Below are 20,580 nucleotides of genomic sequence, written 5' to 3'. Positions count from 1 at the left end.
CGAAGTATTATTTGATTTAGGGATGTTGCAAATATCTATTACTAAAAATGTAATATTTAACGTTTTTTAAGTAGGTAGGTAGGTACCTAATCTTGACATCCGCATCCGCGGATGTGAGCCTGTAAATATCCGCATCCGCGGATGTCAAAAAATCTGCATCGGCAACATCCTTGATTTAATTACCAATCGCTTTTCGTTGAAGGAAAAAGTTGTGAAAAATTCAGAACTCAGAAATTATTGTTAGTCGTAAAAATCATGCGCTAATTCTTTTGATTAGGTTGCCAAAACGTTACTAAAGCTACTTTAAGCAAGAACACAACTAAGACGAGGAAGATATAATAAAAATACACGTAATCATTCATCGCAGAATGAATTACCTGTGTTCACACTTTCTTGACTTTGTTATCAGACACCGACGGCGATCTTACTTTCCAGTTTTACTACCAACTAAGCATCTACCGTTAATTTTACCCGAGCATTAGCACAAATTGCATTGCCCTGTCCGCAGTTTACTAATACAATGGATGCTTACGTGTAGTGTAGGTACACTAACTTAATAATCAACTGTTTCCGCGATTCTTGAGAATAGCGTAGTTCCTTCTTAGTAGAAGTGGCACAATTTTCAGGTTTGGAACTGCATGTGCTATTAAACGAAGCAAAATTAGATCTTCTTACGTAGATAAACAGCTAATCGCAAGAACTTGAGAAAAGGCTAGCTAACCATAATAGGCTGTTAGTCTAGCAGAGAAGCAGGAAAGGAAACGTCGAGAAGATAATAAGTAATTAAGTAAAAATAAAGCCTAGCTTTTGCTCCGGTTTAACCACAATTGTCGAGCGCCATGACAAAGGTTAGCACGCCTGCACGCCTCAGCCTTATATTCACTGCGAAATTGCAAGCATTGCAACGCTAAAACCACGCGGCGACATCAGTGGGTTAGATGTAGGTGCTTTTGCAATTACAACTGTCTAGGTGTTCGTGGTTGTAGCAGTGTTAAAGTGACTGAAATGTTATTGCGCCCCAGAAATGCGGTAAGACCTGGGTTGCATTTTGTTTCGTTTTCGGATTAGTGGAACTTTTAACATCGGTAGTACCTATAGGTTCAACAGTCATTAAAAGCACTATGGTTAAAATTTAAATTGGAAGCTTCGCACTGTCCGCGTCCGTCCGGTAATAAGGTTATACTTATCCGGATCTTAGAAAAGTTATCATTATCAACCCTCAGTTGCCTCAGTTTTGCAAACGACATAAAGCTGCAGCGACTGTACCAATTGATTGTGCTGGTAACTACTAGGAATCACCCAAACAATGCAGACAGTGGGGCAATGTGGGCATTGTCACACACCGCTATGAATGGATCAAGTCCATTGAAATCTGGCACAATTGGCTGCTTTTTAACATTATGCTTTCACACAAGTTAGATAGAGAACAATATTGAAGAGCAGGGGATAAGACATATGTTTCCGATGCTGGGACTTAGACAGGTAGGTGACTGGCGAAGTGTTTTAGTATTATTGGTATGTCGGGTGTAGTTAATATGGGAAGTTATTAATTAGGTAAATTAGCATAAGTATTTAATTGTTATCAATCCGTACTTTAACCCCTTGGCATGGTTACTTATTTGTAGGTAAGTGCTTTCCAGAGATTTGTAAACATGTGGCTTAATTTTTGAAAAAGTTTTTATTCTACATTTTTTCTGTCTGTGGCCCATTTTATAAAGCTACAAGTTACAATTTACATGCGGAAGTCTCTTTCTAACCCTATGTGTTAGAACGAGACTTCCGCTTGTAAATTGTAACTTGTAGCTTTATAAAATAGGCCACTGGTCGTACTTGACCTGATAAACGATACACTTTTGGAATGTGTCGCAGCATTCGCGACGTCAGATGGATGGACGTCAACAATCCAGCTGTCAGGATTGCCACGATGCCGGCAATATGCATAGTCTGGCGCTTCGTTTAAAGTTTAAAGAACGAGTACACGGATAGATAACACCGGGTGTGCGAAGGCGACGGAGACAGAAAGTTGCAGGTTACAAGCAAGCCAGTCTGCCGTCGGCCCGCGCTCGAGCCGCATGCCCGTAGCGCTCCGCTATCGGAACTTGTACCCAACATGAACGTCTCGCGTTACGCTGCTCGCTCCGCCTCGCCGAGTCGCCGATAAAATCTGCGAATCCGATATTCGGCCGATAGTGAGACAACATTAGTGTTACGAGAACGCTCGCCGACCATGTGATCGCTCCCCGCCGATGGGAGCGAAAACCGAACAAAAAAGCCGCCTGCTAATGTATCCCGGCAACAAAAAAGGGATAAAAAGGCTATTCCTGGAATGCGCACATGTCGACGCCGGGTAACAGGCAGCTACTGATCCTGCAGTGTCGTCGAGATGCCCCGCAGGAGTAAGTGGATGCATCTGGTGGCGGGCGTCGTCGCCGGCGTCACCCTCGGGGTCTTCCTCAAGCTCTGCTTAAAGCCATCCTCGAGGACCTCTATAGAAGCATGTGAAGCAGCCAAACTGATATCGCCAGACCCGCTGGCTTTAATAGATTTAAGCCCGGAAGAGACTATCCAGAACTCCAATAGGAGTTTAGTGTTTGTAGGAGTGATGACTGCCGAGCAGTATTTGAATACTAGAGCGAAGGCTGTGATGGAAACGTGGGCCCAGGACTTGCCCGGTCGGATAGCGTTTTTCAGTTCAGAGGTGTCTCGAGCCCCGGGGCTTCCGCTGGTGCCGCTGCGGAATGTGGACGACAGCTATCCGCCACAGAAGAAGTCATTCCTCATGTTGTTATACATGTACGAGAAGTTCGGTGATAGGTTTGAGTGGTATATGCGCGCGGACGATGACATTTACGTGAGAGGTGATAAGTTGGGTGAATTTTTGCGCTCGGTGGACAGTAGGAAGCCACAGTTCATTGGTCAGGCGGGAAGAGGGACTAACGATGAGCGTGACGCTTTGGCTTTGGATTATAATGAGAACTTTTGTATGGGCGGGCCGGGAGTGATGATGTCGAGGGAGACATTGAGGAGGGTGGCCCCTCACGTGAAGTACTGTTTGAAACACCTGTACACGACACACGAGGATGTGGAGCTGGGAAGGTGCGTGGCCAAGTTCGCCGGGGTGTCATGCACGTGGAGCTATGACGTGAGTCGACGTTATATTGTGATAATAGGCAGTAATCATGACTTGATTTGGCGACGTGAGGCAATGACGCATGAGTAACGGGTTTACGACGAGCATTGTTTTGTTTGACAAATTGAATGCTTAATTTCTTGGTGCACATTTCCGGCGTCTGAGCATAATAGGTTGGTAGTAGGTATCCATCCAAATTGTTCACTGTAGGTACTTACTCAATGATAATTCGGGTTACCTAATAGTTTTTCAAAAGAATTACCCTACTTTAATCTGCTATCCTATCTTTAACAGGAAGCAATACGAGTAAAGAAATAAACTCAATTAGTGTTATTGATGTAACACATCTAAGAATGATACAATCACAAACAACCTTTTATGTCAATGCAAAGAAGTTCAATGGTCACATATATTGTGTGCGTAGGTTAGAATAGAATAGTGAACTTAAGTTTGTTGCTGTTAGCACAATGGAATACCTAACAAGTAAAGTGGCGAGGTTGGTTAGGCAATGTCGCGAGCTGCGGGTTGCAGTACTTGCAGTTGTCGTGGTGTGGTCGTCTGTTTACTGCTGCAATAAAATTAATATCGGTACTAAGTACCTACATGTGGACCATTCACCTGAGAAGGTTGTAAATCTAAGTAGGTACCTGTGGAACATTCACCTGAGAAGGTTGTAAATGGTCTCGATTAGAAATAGATATGTAGGTACCTATTTGGGTTAGGTATATGAGCTAAACACCGATTGTATTGTCGTTGAGCAATTTTTTTTTCTTCGAGCGGGATTTGAACCCACGATCTACCGACTAAAATACCGGTCCAGTCGCTTTTGAATTTTAGATACCTACCTCTATTTACAGAAGCTTTGCTTCAAGACCATGTAGGTGTAAGTATACCTTATGCTTTTCCTTCTTTTTTACACGACTGCCCAAAGAAAAAGAGTGTATTGTTTTCAGCGTTCATGTTTGTATGTAGGTAAGGTGTATTCGGGTATTACCGAATGTCGGATAATTCCGAAATTCAGATGAAAATCACCCTTAATTCCATCATAATAAAAGTCTCTTTCGGAATTATCCGACAGTTTTCGACATTCGGAATTACCCGAGTAAACCTTAATTTATTTATATCATGTTTACTTCAAATACGATAAAAAGTCACAAAATCGTCAGTAACAATACGCTACCCCATTTTATTTATTTTCATTCACTACAATTGACATTGAAATAAAATTGTAGTACGAAGTAGGTATAGGTAGGTACCTATATGTAGGTACAGTTTCTACAACTACCTTGTGTTGTTGTATGTATGTTTTGTTAACAATAATCAAGTAGGTAGGTACCTATAGTGTAAACTCAACAGTAGGTAAAGCCGGTACTCATCAGTAAATGTCAAGGTTTATCTATTCACAAGTTTTATACATATGGGACCAGTTTTATGACATTTCATAAACAGTTATTTATAAAAGCGATATGCGTAATTAAAGATGTAAATAAGTTCAAAAGAGGATATTTCTATTGTTGTGTAGGTATAAACATAAAATATTGATTTTGATAGGTACCCATCGCGAAACTGATCCATTTCGTTTTCTTTGGTAGGTACTTAGATGGCAATTATGCATACCTACATGCATTTAAACAAGTTTCGAATTTTGCACAGAATTCGAAACAAGTCTCCTCGAAAACTGAAATTGGCGTCTCTTGAAACCGGTTCAGCCGGCCTATCTTGTGATTTGCTCTCAAAGAATCAACATCGCGGAGAGGGGTGAAGAGAACGATAAAAGACAGATAAATTATCTACATACGACTGTACAACATGTGCGTAACTTGCTGCAGTAGGTCATAATAAATCTGCCCTCCTAAGCTGAATAAGCACTATCTCAAAACAAATGATTTTGAAAATGGAATTCTCAGTAATAGAAACTAAAGTATAAGTTAGCAATGAATTTTCTTTTGAGATAGCGCTCTTTGGCTTAGCAGGGCAGAAATGAGAATACATATATAGAATAAATGAGAATACATATGCAGAGGCATCTTTCTAAGGAAAATATGATAAAAACGAATATTTACGGCAGAGTGAATGAACCGGCAGACATAGAAGGTGAGGAGAAAAAAACCGGGCAAGTGCGAGTCGGACTCGCGCACGAAGGGTTCCGTACCATAATGCAAAAAAAAAAACGAAAAAAAAGCAAAAAAAAAAACGGTCACCCATCCAAGTACTGACCACTCCCGACGTTGCTTAACTTTGGTCAAAAATCACGTTTGTTGTATGGGAGCCCCATTTAAATCTTTATTTTATTCTGTTTTTAGTATTTGTTGTTATAGCGGCAACAGAAATACATCATCTGTGAAAATTTCAACTGTCTAGCTATCACGGTTCGTGAGATACAGCCTGGTGACAGACGGACGGACGGACGGACGGACGGACGGACAGCGAAGTCTTAGTAATAGGGTCCCGTTTTACCCTTTGGGTACGGAACCCTAAAAAAGAAGGTGAAGTGAAACCATTAACTCTGCCGCATTTTCGCATGTTCGGTTCTGCATTTTGTTTTTCTAAGTAGTCACTGTGTACGAAGTAGGTACATGTAATGTAGTCTGTAAATACATTTCTAGATGGTAGGAATTAATTTGTTTCCTTTATTATTTGGTTATTTTAATTAAGGTATGCATTCGTTTCTAGAAGTTTAATTAATAATAGATTGAATTTCTTCTTAGTTACTACTTTTTTCAAACTCCGTTTATCATCACAAAGTAGATCCATTATAATCACAATGGGCGCTCGTTTTGGATCCTCACCCGTGCCATTCATAAAATAAACTATAGGTACCTATGTAGTTACTAGCGGGTTTTTGGGTCTGGCGGATCGTTGTTGTGTTAAAAATAATTTGGCAGCATCACCAGACGAAACTCGGTTTTGGAACTCGTTTCTTATAGTTCGTTTTTTTAGCATTAGAAAGAAGATAAGCGATCTTGACATGTATTTTAATTGAAAAATGCTGTTTAAAAATCAGTAACTATTACTTATGAAAGCAGAAGAATATAAATGAAGAAAATAAATGATCGTATTCGATTTATAATTGTTACATATTTGCCGTGACTTATTTTTAAAACGTGTTTTTCAATTAAAAGATACATCAAGATTGTTTACCTTTTTTGTAATGCTAAAAAAAGAACTATACTTAGTTCATATTTGACTAGAGACAGCCAGGCATGATAATGTTACAATAATACCTACCTATACTTTTAATCTTATACCTTTAAACGAGTAATTCTTGTATACGTACCTACTTATATTTTTCGGAAACTGCTCTAACGATTACGATGAAATTTGCTATATGGGGGTTTTCGGGGGCGAAAAATCGATCTAGCTGGGTCTTATCTCTGGGAAAACGCGAATTTTGTTTTTTTTTTTTTATGTTTTCCGAGCAAAGCTCGGTCTCCCAGATATTGTAGGTATTATAAATCATAGGTATGCAACGTTTGTGACGATCGGTCTTCGCTTTATCATTCTATGCCGCGCAGCAGAATAGGGAACAAGTCGAGATAAGATAAACCGAATATTTGAACACTTACAACTCTGCTGAGACTTCGTTTTCGCGTTTTCCTTCCTTATAAAATTGATAAATTTCGATAAGTTGCACTGATAAATAAATATTGGTAATCGGTTGTTAACGGTGGCTTAACTCCTGATTTTAGCAAATGGCTTAATATTCTAAAATACTTATATAAGTGCGTATTTAGATATTGACAAGTAGGTATCCCAGGAAGGTTGTACTTAATGTCCGGGTTACAACAGTTTCTTCTGACTGGGTATCTAGTATAGCTGGTCAAGCAAATCCTGTCAGTAAAAAAAGGCGCGAAATTCGAATTTTCTATGGGACGATATCCCTTCGCGCCTACATTTTTCAAATTTGCCGCCTTTTTCTACTGACAAGATTTGCTTGACGCAGTATATCTACGGTCGACGTTAAATAAATATATAGTTCGTCAAAGGACTGTCTCATTTCAAACATAGACAGAGAGAATCATACTATCTTTGTCTTACACTAGTACTAGCACCCAAAAGAAAAATATGAGTATAATTTTTTTGTTCTTATTAACTGACAAATTTGGTTTGACCAACTATAGTTAATAATTATGTTGACTTTGATCGTGTTTCCATTGAAACTGTGCGTACCTAGTTACATATAATGTATTAGTGGTTGTACAAAACAATTCTGTTGAAATTTATTACAATTTATAGCGCTGTAAATGTCGGACAATTGTAGAAACCGGGTCGAATGTAAATATACTTTACGTGAACATAAATGGCAAACGTAGTTTAAAGTGTTTAAACATCATGAAAGGATACTCTTACATCACTCTTATTCCTTGGCATAATTTTTTTTATGTGTTTATTATTTTTGCTGTGATAAGGTTGGGTATAGGGTACTCATAATATGCTTCTTCTTCGTCGGTATCACTCTTGACAGAGTGGTCGTGGTCATCACTTCAGGTTGATGAGCCCTGGCAGTGGTGGTGGTGTGGTGGAATAAGAAAGCTTCAGGAAACTTCAGATACTTTTATTAAATAAAATAAGAGCTTACAATACGTGCAGACGAGTACAGGTGCATTATGAAAAGAGGGACCATAGATAACACAGACAGCCCTTATAAAGTATTAAACCATAAACAATGTAGAAGGGTGGATAAATAAATTAAAGCTTTCTATACATTGTCACTTCCCCTCACACTTCACATTATGTAGAAACTAAGATTTGAACACTATCAAATTATATAAAAAAAAACGAGTTTATAAGCATGATTACTATACTACATTTCTCAAGTTCAAATCATACACAAAGTTAGAGTGTTTAAGACCTGAAAGACCCTTAGTCAAAATATCAGCTAACATTTTATCTGTAGGCAAATACTTAGTTGTTATATTACATTTTCAAACTATATCTTTAACAAAGTGATATTTCAGATCTATGTGCTTTGTTTTCTTATGACAATACTCTCTTATTTCTAGAAGTCTCAACGCACTCTGATTGTCGCTATAAAGTGTACAACATGAATGTTTTTCAAAAATTTCATTCATGAAATTTCTGATAAAACAAAGTTCCCGGCAAGCGTCACCCAGAGCTAGATATTCAGCCTCTGTACTACTAAGGGCAATACAACGTTGCTTGCGCGACTCCCAGTTCACAGTTGAGTCACCTATTTTAATCACAAAACCACTATAAGATTTTCTATCACAATCGTTAGCAAAATCAGCATCTGCGAACACTGAAATGTTAAAATTCCCACTTTTAACAAATATAAGACAATAATCAATTGTCCCAGACAGGTAACGCAATACTCTCTTAGCTGCTATCCAATGATCTTTAGTGAAACAATTACAAAATTGACTCAACTGAGACAAAGCATATGAAATATCTGGCCTAGTACAAACTGACAAATACATGAGACACCCAATTAATTCTCTAAATGGATAAACATTTTCAGATAAACAGTCTTTATCATTTATGGGTCTCTCGAGTTTACAGTTAGCTGCCAATGGACTTGCAACACTCTTACAGTTTGACATATTAAATTTAGAAAGCAATTTCTTAATGTAATCTGATTGGGACAACTTTAATATCCCTTTTTTCTTGTCTCTAGACACTGTAATACCTAAACAATTTCTTAAATTTCCTAGCTGCTTAGAATCAAATTCTGACTGTAATAAATTACATAACAAGTCTTTCTCACTTTTACTATTCCAAAATATATAAAAATCATCAACATAAAGGGCTATCATTGTCAAGTTACCATTAGATTTCTTAGTGTAAATACAAGGTTCACATTTGCTTTGCATGTAGCCATTATTTATCAAAACATTATTTACTTTATTATTCCAGACCCTACTTGCCTGTTTTAAACCATACAAACTTTTATTTAAAAGGCAAACTTTATTTTTATTACAGGTAAATCCTTTTGGCTGTTCCATATAAATCTTTTCAGCCAGGTCTCCATGAAGAAAAGCAGTAGTTACATCTACATGTTCAATTTCCATATCTAACTCATTAGCAATACAAAATAACAAACGCATGGTTGAATGCCTGACTACAGGTGCAAACGTCTCTTCATAATCGATACCTTGTTTTTGTGAGAAACCACGGGCTACCAAACGAGCTTTATAATTAACGTCCCTCGTATCTGAAAAATCATTTTTTATCTTAAAAACCCACTTACTTTTAACAATATTTTGGCCCGAGGGCCTATCTACGAGGGTCCATACATTGTTGGATAATAAAGAATTATATTCTGACTGCATGGCAGCTAGCCATTCCTCCCTATGGGGACTAGACATAGCCTCCTCATAAGTTTGAGGTTCATTTGTTTGAGATGAACAGACAAACATAGACGAATCAGACAAATCATAATCAGTGTACCTTGCTGGTTTGTTGAGGCGTGTACTCCGTACGGGGCGTTCGCTTGCCGACGCAGACTGCAGTTCGGTTGGCGCACCTTCCCCTCGAACGTCACGCACGTCACAGGATGATGCCGATGATTGCTGACCACTCCAGCTGTCAGACACAGGCTCCGGGTCGAACAGTGTGTCCTGCCCATCAGTGATGTGGGCATCGGAGGATGCTGATGGTGAGGGCTGGCCAGGCCCACTGTCATCAGCAGCACTGCTCCACGACAGGTCCTTGTCTGAAATCATACCATTGCTTGCATTACATTTATCATCAGAATTATTGTCTAAACAATTACTTTCCAACATGTCAATATTTAAAAAATTATAATTTGTTAAATTATCTTCATTTAATTGTGTTTCACACAAATTATCATTCATTAAAACATTATTATTACCTGACTGTGTTATACACAAATCATTATTTACTAAAACTATATCTCTTGACTGTGTTTTACACAAGTCAAGATGGACAACATCAGCGGGGACAGGTTTAGTATTTTTACCCAAATCAATAAATTCAGTTTCAAAGAACACAACATTTCTAGATATAATGACTTTCTTGGGATTCAAGGGATCTAACAATTTATAACCTTTAGAATGATCAGCATAGCCGACAAAAATGCAATGTTTTGATCTAGAATCTAATTTGTCACGCTTGCTTTCATCTATTAACGACAATGCCTTACAGCCAAACACTCGCAAATGACTCAAATCAACTTTATTGCCTGACCACGCTTCCTCAGGTGTCTTACCGGGCACAGCATTTGTGGGCGACCTATTTTTTAAATAGATGGCAGTTGAAACTGCTTCAGCCCAAAGCTGCTTGCCGAGGCCTGACTCCTGAAGCATGCTTCGTGCTTTTTCAAGAAGAATACGATTTTGAGATTCACTTACACCTTTTTGTTGTGGGCTGTAAGGTACAGTCGTTTCATGCACTATACCTGCTTTCTGTAAATAATCCCTGAATTTTTGACTACAATATTCCCCGCCGTTGTCACTGCGAAGCCTCTTTATAACACAACCTGTTTGCTTTTCAACAGTAGCTTTAAATAATATGAATTTGGACATTACCTCAGATTTATTTTTCATGAAGTATCCAACCACCCGTCTAGAATAGTCGTCAGTGAAGGTGAGCAAATATCTTGATCCACCAAGACTGCATACAGGGAACGGACCGCACACGTCCGAGTGCACAAGCTCCAGGATCTGTTTGGCGCGCGTGGCCTCCCCTTTGGGAAAAGCCACCACTTTTTGCTTCCCCTCAGCGCATGACACACAGTAGCTCAAGTGCCCAAGTCTCTTGTGTAGCACGTCCACAGGCACTTCCTTGGTTGACACATTCGCTACCTGTGAATCATAAGACATGCCTACCCCTTCATTATCCACACAATAGACCCCGTTAACTCCACTGGCACTAAGAAGGACAGTGCTTTCTCTCAAAACAAGGCATTTATCTTTTAAAAATTTTATACAGAGGGCCTTCTCACATAATTTACTAACGCTTATTAAATTGGTTGAGAGCCCGGGTACAAACATGACATCTGTTAGAGTAACAGAACCTTGCTTGGTTTTGAAAAACACATCTCCCCTACCCTTACAAGTTAACCTTTGTCCATTTGCAACAGTTACACTTTCAGACAGGTTCTTAAAGTTTATAAAGCTACCGAAATCTTTCCACATGTGGGAACTACACCCCGAATCAATTAACACTTGATTAACCTTAAATTGATTGTCCACACTCGTTGCCACTAACACCACGTGTTCGTCGTTTTTAGGTTTCTTCTTGTCGTTTCGAAGTTTATAGCATTTTGACTTTATATGGCCTAGCTTATTGCAGTAATGACATTTTCTTAGCTTATTCACATTTGATCGAACGGTAAGCGCTGCATCAGGAGAGTCTTGGCTGCCACGTCGATGCTCTTCCTGTAAGAGCCGGGTACGCACCAAATCACTCGTGAGTTTTGCAGATATATTCGCCGATTCTAAGCTCGATACTACGATGTCGAAGTCCTGCGGCAGTCCACTCAGCAACATCTCTGCGACTTCCTCATCCTCAATCGTTTTACCAATATCGGCAAGTTGCTGCACTAACGTGGTTACTCCGTCTATATATGAGGTCATGTCAGAGAAATCAGCATATTGTGTGCGATGTAGCTGCCGTAACAAGGATACCCTTCTATAAAAACCTTTGTCTTCAAACACGCTGGCCAGGTTTTTCCATGCTTCCTCTGCCGTCTTCGCGCTGCGTACATATTGAAGGCATGCGGGTTTCACCGACAAACAAATCCGTGCTAATGCTTTTTGAACTTTAGCAGCGTCCGCTTCGGTGCCTTTAATACAATTACTCAAACCTTCGATGTTTAGCGCCATCTCCATGTAAAATTTCCATGTGGACCAATTCGAGATTCCTTCCAATTTACTGAAGGTGTACAGCCGCAACTCTTCTGTCATTGCTATATGATTTGATGCGTTCACTGTTTGAGATGAGCCTTGTAGATTTTTGAGGTTACCTTTGTCATGCGGCACGGCGGCGATCCCGGCGTTCCAACCACACCACTTTCAAAAAAACTCGTAGTACACTCGCTGGGTCCATAACCTGATGAGCCCTGGCAGTGGTGGTGGTGTGGTGGAATAAGAAAGCTTCAGGAAACTTCAGATACTTTTATTAAATAAAATAAGAGCTTACAATACGTGCAGACGAGTACAGGTGCATTATGAAAAGAGGGACCATAGATAACACAGACAGCCCTTATAAAGTATTAAACCATAAACAATGTAGAAGGGTGGATAAATAAATTAAAGCTTTCTATACATTGTCACAGGTGTTGGTGGCAAGCTTCACAACACGTCGCCACTCTTCTCTGATAGCCGCCTTCCTCGTGCATTCATGTAGTGATGATGAGCCATTTACTGCCGCCTTTATCTGGTCAGTCCACCTCATAGGCGATCTTCCTCGTGGCCTGGTACCCTCGACCTTCCCCTGGACCACAAGTCTCTCAATAGCCACCTCCCCTCGGCGGCATACGTGACCAAAAAAGGTGAGGATACGAGACTGCACCAAAGATGATAAACGCTGCTTGATACCGAGTTCTCGAAGTATAGACTCGTTGGTACGGAATTCAGTCCACGATACTCCGAGCATTCTTCTCCAGCACCACATCTCTAGGGCGTCTATCTTCTTCTTCTCTACTTCCCGCAGGGTCCACGTTTCTGAGGCATACAAGAATATGGGGAATACAAGTGCCCGAACTAGTCGGATTTTTGTGGCTCTATATATGTTGCGATTCCTCCATATTTTCCTCAACTTGTCCATTGCAGACCTAGAAATAGCCATACGCCTCTTCACTTCGTCGATACATCCACCGTTGTTCGTAATTAAGGCTCCCAGATAAATGTATGATTGCACCACATCACAATTAGCAATTTGTGTGGTTTCTGGAGAATTGTTATTCATGCGGTCGACAATCATCATTTTTGTTTTATTCCGGTTTATCTTAAGTCCGAACTCAAGGCTAACGCGTTCCATCTTGCCGAGAAGTGCTTCCATGTGCTGGGTACTGGTGGCGAACAAAGTGGTATCGTCTGCATATCGCAGGTTGGAGACCTTCAAGCCACCGATCGAGATGCCATCTGTCCAGTCTTCAAGTGTAATCCTCATTATGAGCTCTGTGTACACATTGAACAGTAGTGGAGAAATAATACATCCCTGACGGACTCCGGCGCTGGGGTGGAAGTGATTCGATTGAACGTCATCTGCGCGAACTGACGCTGTGCTATCCTCATACAGTCTTCGCAGGAGATGTACCAGGTGTTTTGGAACACCCATCGCCGTCAGCGTTTCCCAGAGTTTGGGCCACTTGACAGAGTCGAACGCCTTAGAGAAGTCCACAAAGCATATGTAGGCGGGCTTGTTGAATTCTCTGGCTTTCTCTATAATTTGTCGAGCTGTCAAGATTTGCTCCCGGGTCCCCTTCCCCTTAACAAAATACTACATAATATGCTAGAGAGAATAAAAAAATAAAATATTTTTTTTTTTTCAGACAACTGTTTGGGTCCATAATTTGTTAGTATACTACGAGTACCTATACTTAAAGAAGCCGGCCAAGTGCGAGTCGGAGTCGCGCACACAAAAAACGGCAAAAAATCACGGTTGTTGTATGGGAAGTGGGAACCCGATACGGCGGCAACTATTATAGCGGCAACAGAAATACATCATATGTGAAAATTTCAACTGTCTAGCTTTCACGGTTCATGAGATGCAGCCTGGTGGCAGACAGACAGACGGACAGACAGACAGTGGAGTTTTAGTAATAGGGTCCCGTTTTTACCCGTTTGGCACGGAACCCTCAAAATGGCCGTTGATCTAAAAAAATGTCTCTTTGGAAAGTTATTTGGCGATGCGCAGCAACTCACGACCTCATCAAAATTCAAATTTAATTTACTTACCTAATGGAAAAATATCCCTCCCATCCCATTAAGTACTTAAGTCACTTGTTTATTTGTAGCAGATATTTGGGACGACTAAATAAAATTAAAAAGGAAACAAACAATCCTTAAAATGAAGATAAAGATTAGTATGTATATATTATAGTTAATACTATAGGTATTTGAAAAAGGAAGGATAAAGGCCATTACGTCGATAATCCATTTCCTTCTAAGGGCTTAGATAAGAACTTAATTACAAGTAGGTAATTTTATTAAATTTAGATCGGATAATGTAACCTTATCTAAATGCCTACCAATTTTTGTGATGGGAGTGTATAGGCAGAAGTGAGTCTCGTTGTTAAATTATTTCAATTTAAATTGAATTTTAGCGACTTCAGAATAAAGCCTTACGTAAAATATGATGAATTTTGATTTTGTTAATTAATGACACCCAGCACCAATTAACTAAGTGAAACTCTCCCGTACAAGAAATATAGAAAAATGTGTTTATTTCAGCTAATAAAACTTTTTTAATTTAGGTATATTTACTACCTGATGCCCATTCTCGATTAGCAAAACATGAAAAAAGTTGTCTGGTTAATAGTGTAAAAGTTTATAACAAAATACCTATCGAATTCCGCACTATGAATATTATTTTATTTAAAAAGAAATTATATGAATGGCTTAACAACAAGAACTTTTATAGTATGAGTGAATTTTTTGACACAGGTTAAATTAATTTGTAAAATTTTAGTTTTTAGTTACAATTTTGCATACCAAATGAGGTTAAACATGTAAACCTACCATATGTATTATGAACATCTTTGTAACTGGTAATGTTTAATGCAAATAAATGATCTTTATCTTTATCTTATCTTTATAAACTTGGAGACATAATTCCTCGTCTTCCCCTTATTATGCAAGTTATCAATAATTGTGATACTGTGCCTATGTATAGGTACTGTCTTAAGGGGCCCACGGATTACCAGTTCGCCGGACGATATTGGCCGGTCAGTTAAACGCAAAAGGTGACAGTTCCAAACAACTGACGGGCTGATATCGTCCGGCGAACTGGTAAACTCCCACAGATTAAATATCTAATGATTTTTTTATATAGGTACATAATATAATTAAAGGATTAAATGTTTTAGGTTCTACAAATACATTATTAAAATTAGTGAGAGTATATTCGACGACGAACTATTTTTGACAAAAAATATATTAAACCTGATGAGTCAGAAATTATTTTGACATCAAAACTAAATGTCTAATTATTGTCTGGTAAAACTGACACATTTAAGATGTTTCATCATAGAGTCGTGTTGCGTATTATACAATTATGGTAAGAAGGTAATGATACCTACTTACGTTAAAAATGTGGCGCCGTCTAGCGTGACGTGACGTTCGTGTCTTGTTCATACACGCTAGGGTTCCTTTTAATAATGTATGCAGTAAGAAATGCGAGTATGTATGTTATCAAAACGCGAGCCGTTGGAAATGTTGATTTGAATGTACCTACATATTTAATGAATATTTATAAAACATGAGCCCGCTCTTGAAAGAGGAATACTTATTTTATAGTTGAGAATAAAGGCCGGTGTGCACACACCGGCTTGCGTGTGCGTGACGTGCACGTGCGCGTGCGGTAAAATGTTGGAGCCGCACACGCACACGTCACGCAAGCGGTGTGCCGTCTCTCATAAGGATCTGTATACTACAACGCCGCACGCGCACATGCACGTCACGCACACGCAGCCGGTGTGCACAGGCCTTTAGCAATGCAAAAAACAAAATATATCTGTCGTTTTTTAAGTACATACTAGGTAGTAGTAGTAAGTAATACAAGGCTACCTAATTCCCAGATTTCTATGTACCTCGTAGAAAAATTGACTTGACATTTTTTTCTGTACAATCGTATATTATATTATACCTATATCGTGTCCAAAAATGATAGCGGCTGAGGTAAGGTCAATAATAATTTTCTAGTACCTACCTACTTAATTTAACAATTTAATCAGCAGCCATCCCTATTAAAAAGTTCTATGACAGTAGCAAGAAGGCATTTGTCTATGGCGTGTCCATTAGCATTGAAAAAGCTGATTGGGAACAGTATACTCACCTCGATAAACTATCGCCATTGAAAACGTTTAAAATCGACACGGAACATTAAGCATCACGGATGGTTAACAGTATAAAAACCTTAGAGAACAGATTCGGTAAAACGATGGCAGATGCTATGGTAATTATAATTAATGAAGCATTTAATTACTGTAAGTCTAATTGTGTAATTAATATTACTATCTCAAAATAGGACACAATGCCACCTTAGGGATGTGGACTCTGCATGACATCCTATATTTTAAGGGTTACCTACACAACTAGGACTGCCAATTATCTGCAAATGGACGTTAATTAAATAGTTTTTCAGTTATTCGTTTATAACTATAAAGACTTTTAAGACCGTATAGTGTATACATATAAGTTATCAAATAAAAACGGCCTGATAAAAAAATATATCGTAGTTAAGGCCCGATTTACACATTGATTAATGATTACCTGGTTAATGTTAAGTGCGAGTTCATACATTTGCCACTCGTTGTACTACAGCTTAATTCTACATTCTACTTTACCGTTTAGAAAATCCAGATTATAACCCGGACACTTTTTAAAAACCTAACTCAAACGGTTTCCCAATCAGGACGAACCCGGGAAAACCCGCACGTCAGCCCTGCACGGATCGCCAAAAACGTGCGCGTGCCCCAAGCATGGTTTAAGACTTTAAGCTCACAGGCCATGACTATCTATGCCATGACTGAGTAACCGTTTGATGGCGAACTAATTATTTCGGCTTGTGGCAGTGAACCGCGCTATCTAGGTGAAGTACGCGGAGGTAATGTCTATTAAATACACCGTGTTTTTTTTGATTTCCGTTATTTTCAAGGGTGCATTCCTGAGCTTAAATCAAGTAACTTTCTCAAAGACACCGATATTCGAATTAACTCCATTTCGGAGATAATCAATAATTTATTTTTTTCCTATAAGGCCTCTACAAGCATGTACACTTGCCTTAGGGCCGGTTTACATATTGATTAGTGTTTAGAATGAGTTCATACATTTGCTACTAAACTTAAGTACAATCTCGGTTGATCGATGTTCGAAATGACATTGATATGTCACAGATTTCAATTGTTTGGTTGAGTTAAATGTAATGCCCGTGTTACAACAACGCTACATGCTACATTTAATTACTTTTTAAACATAAATATTTTTTTAAAAAAAGCAAAATATTTTTTTTTTGAAAATTAACTATGCCATTTAGTTCTCTTAAATGTACTTAACCATACCCCGAAGTTAACGGAATTCAATAAAAACACGGTGTATAACCATATACGAATTCGAATCTTGGTCCACAGATATAATTCATATAAGCAACAAACCGTGGATTAAAGGTAGTGCTCCGTGGGTAATGGAAGTTAAATGACATAGTATGTAAATTGTACCATCAATGAAACGGTCACTCGATTTCTGATTGATAATCCTCTTAGAAACTTATTTTACACTAACTTATGCTATATATAGATACATAGTTATAAACATATACTGTACTTATATTCAAAATACACCAGCTGCTGCGACTCTGGTGAACATATTTGGCCTAACACTTGGCGCATGCGAGTTTGGAAAGTAAATATTTCATATCCGCTGGCGTTAAATAACTTTGCACGATTGCGTTGGATAAAGATAGTGGCTGCTGAGTAATTATTTAAGGTAGGCTATGCTGATAGGGTGTTTCATTTTTCCTAATTTTCGATTTTCATCTGACTTTGCTCGAATTCTTGTTCTAACTGATATAAAAATATTATACGTTAAAAATAATTAAAATCGGTCAACATTTAGAGGTTGCACAACATCAACAAAGATTTTTCAAATAACCAACGACTCTACATCGGAGGGTAAAAAATGGTTTAAGCGGCTACCATCAAAGCGGAGAGTAGTGTGATACTGAACCTTCTACATATAATTACATTTTAAAATTAGTAGTAAACTTGGATTTTGGTTACTCGATAAATGTTCTAATTAAGATTTTTCAGTTTTTCCACCTGTTTTCAAAGGAAAAGTGCTTTTATCGTGTTTTAGACGCAAAATTCAGTTTTCTCATTCGATTTTAGTATCAGTTCATTATATTTTGTCATTTAAGAACATAGTTCATTTTCACGCAATGTATGGGGTTCTCACTCTACCTTTTCAACTTGTGCAACCTCTAAACGTTATTCGATTCTTTTGAAAATTGAAATAGATTGTTTTTAGTGTGGGGAGACTCCATTGGTGAGCAAAGTCAGGAAAAATATTACAACTTTTTTTTCTCCATACAAAAGTGAATCACCCTAGCTATGCTGGTTCTAAAACAAGTTTCTTCTAATGTTTTTCTAGTGTATGACAATTTTATGGGGTGCCTTGCAGTTTGTACGGCTGATTTTAAAGTGAATCCGTTTCCACTAGTCTAGTGCTAAGTTACGATTTTTTACGGCTAAACTATGCTAATTCAATAACATAAACATTGCCAGGTAATTCATATCTATATTTAATTATTTACTTCAGATTATAGTACGTCTGAGGTGAAAGGGTCCAGACCCTTATCTGCAAAGTTCTTGTCTGAAAAGTAGATTGCCAGCAATCTGTATAGAGAGCCGTCTACTTTTCAGTTCTACAATTCTAATCATGGAGGGCAATATCGATGTCAATGACATGGTGCTATAGGACTGTCAATGTTTGATCCTCAATTCCTCACTCAAGCGAGTCCTTAAGATAATGAAGGGGCAGCGCCGTCCCTCTCCTTATCTTAACGAGCGCAGTATCTATGCTATAAATCTAAAATTAACACTAGGAATTTCTTAACTTGACTACCTACTTTATATTTTTCTCTCAGCTCTTACAGATTCCCAGAAATATAATAACTCTGGTAATAAAGTAGTTCGTAAGGTTTGCAGCACATGTTAACGTTATTCACACTTCGGAGAAGTTCCGTTTTTTCCCAAACCGGCCGGCGTCCCGGATGGTAGGCGGGCCCTTTGAACGAGAACAATGGTCCGTTATGTGTTCCTTTATTTATGTGTCCTGATGTCCTAAATGGAGGACTGATTGTGGACAATGGCCGCATTCAGACGGTTTAATGACAGCTTGGAATATCTCCAATTTTGTACCTACAATGACCCAATGTAATGTAGTGGACAAACTGTTTAACATTTGTTTTCAAAACAGTAATTATGATACATACGTTTTATAATGTCAAAAAGACTATGATGTTGCTGGTAGAGAACACTGGGCTCATGCCAAACGTGTTTTGAGTCTGATTCAAAGCTTATACCGGGTTTGTTGACGCTGACTGGGGCAGTAATGTTGAACCACCAAAAACATAAATGTAAAAAAGGAGAGCCAAGTTCAATACAAAAATTAATTATGTATGGATGTGGGCTTCGCCGCAAAAAGAATGGAGATGTAAATGAGTGCCAAGTTCTATGCAAAATCCAAATATGTATTTATAGGAACAAAATAACGTTATGATACTTATAACAATTGCTGTTATTTAAAAAAAATGTGAGATCTTAAAGTAGGTTAAATTTGACTTGGCCAGTTATTTTTTGACTTAAATTTATTTTTATATTTCTGTTATATAGCAAATATAATAAATAATAATACATATATTGGGATAGTTTCAAATATCTGCTTGTAACGGTTCCAACGCTACAATTAATTTTTTTTTGCATGGGGACCCCCACAATTTTGTAACTTTTTTTTATTTTTAGATTTTTTCCTATGCTTACCCACAATTACCGAGCTGGATTCCAAATTTCATCCTTCTAGGTCATCTGGAAGTAGGTTAGGTTTAGGTACTATATGTCAGTCACAATAAAAAAAAAATTGTATGGGGGGTCCCCTATTTTTATACTTTTTTTTATTTTTAGATTTTTTCCTACGCTTACACACAATTACCGAGCTGGATTCCAAATTTCATCTCATACTCATACTCATATGTCAGTCAGTCAATACTAAAATTTACGACTTTTTGACCTTCATATCTTTACAACCGTTTGAGCTAGCTTCATGAAATTTGGGCTTCTAGATGTCCTTATGGATATAATTAAACACACGTAGTTATTATGTGTTTACGTTAAAGAGGTTTTGAGTTATAGAAGGGTCAAAAGTGGCACCAAGTGGTTCGTGTAAATATTACACTCGGCGCTGGCTAGCCAATTCCTTTGCTTGAACTTGGCTTGACACGCTGCCGCGTGTCTAGATGAACAGTGTGTCTAAAAAGCGAGTGTAATATTTTGAAACCTTTTCTATTAGCTATTCATAATATGTAATACTTAAGTATAAACTTATGATTTCAGTCGTTGATATTGTAATTGAATAACCTATCCATATAATTTACGTTTAGAATACATATATACTTAATCTAAAAAAATATTGAAATGTTATCTAAAAGTTTAACATCAAAATCACATTTTTTATGCAAAAATATCGTTGATGTCTTTTGTACTTGAGCGTTTCTTATATTTTTAGCCATTTTTATATATTGTGACCTTT

At 38.2% G+C, this 20,580-nt stretch overlaps 1 protein-coding gene across 1 annotated transcript in view; it reads left to right on the top strand.

Moving 5' to 3' along the window:
• Positions 1–1,935: 1,935 nt before the first annotated feature.
• Positions 1,936–20,580, top strand: part of LOC134798809 (chondroitin sulfate synthase 1) — a 79,535-nt gene continuing 60,890 nt past the window's right edge. The window contains exon 1 of the mRNA XM_063771197.1: positions 1,936–3,142. Within this exon, the coding sequence (XP_063627267.1) occupies positions 2,384–3,142 (759 nt within the window). The 5' untranslated portion in view covers positions 1,936–2,383. The remainder of the gene's footprint in view (positions 3,143–20,580) is intronic.

The sequence above is a fragment of the Cydia splendana genome, chromosome 17 (genome assembly GCF_910591565.1).
Source record: "Cydia splendana chromosome 17, ilCydSple1.2, whole genome shotgun sequence".
NCBI lineage: Eukaryota > Metazoa > Arthropoda > Insecta > Lepidoptera > Tortricidae > Cydia > Cydia splendana.
This window is presented reverse-complemented; position numbering and strand designations above follow the sequence as displayed.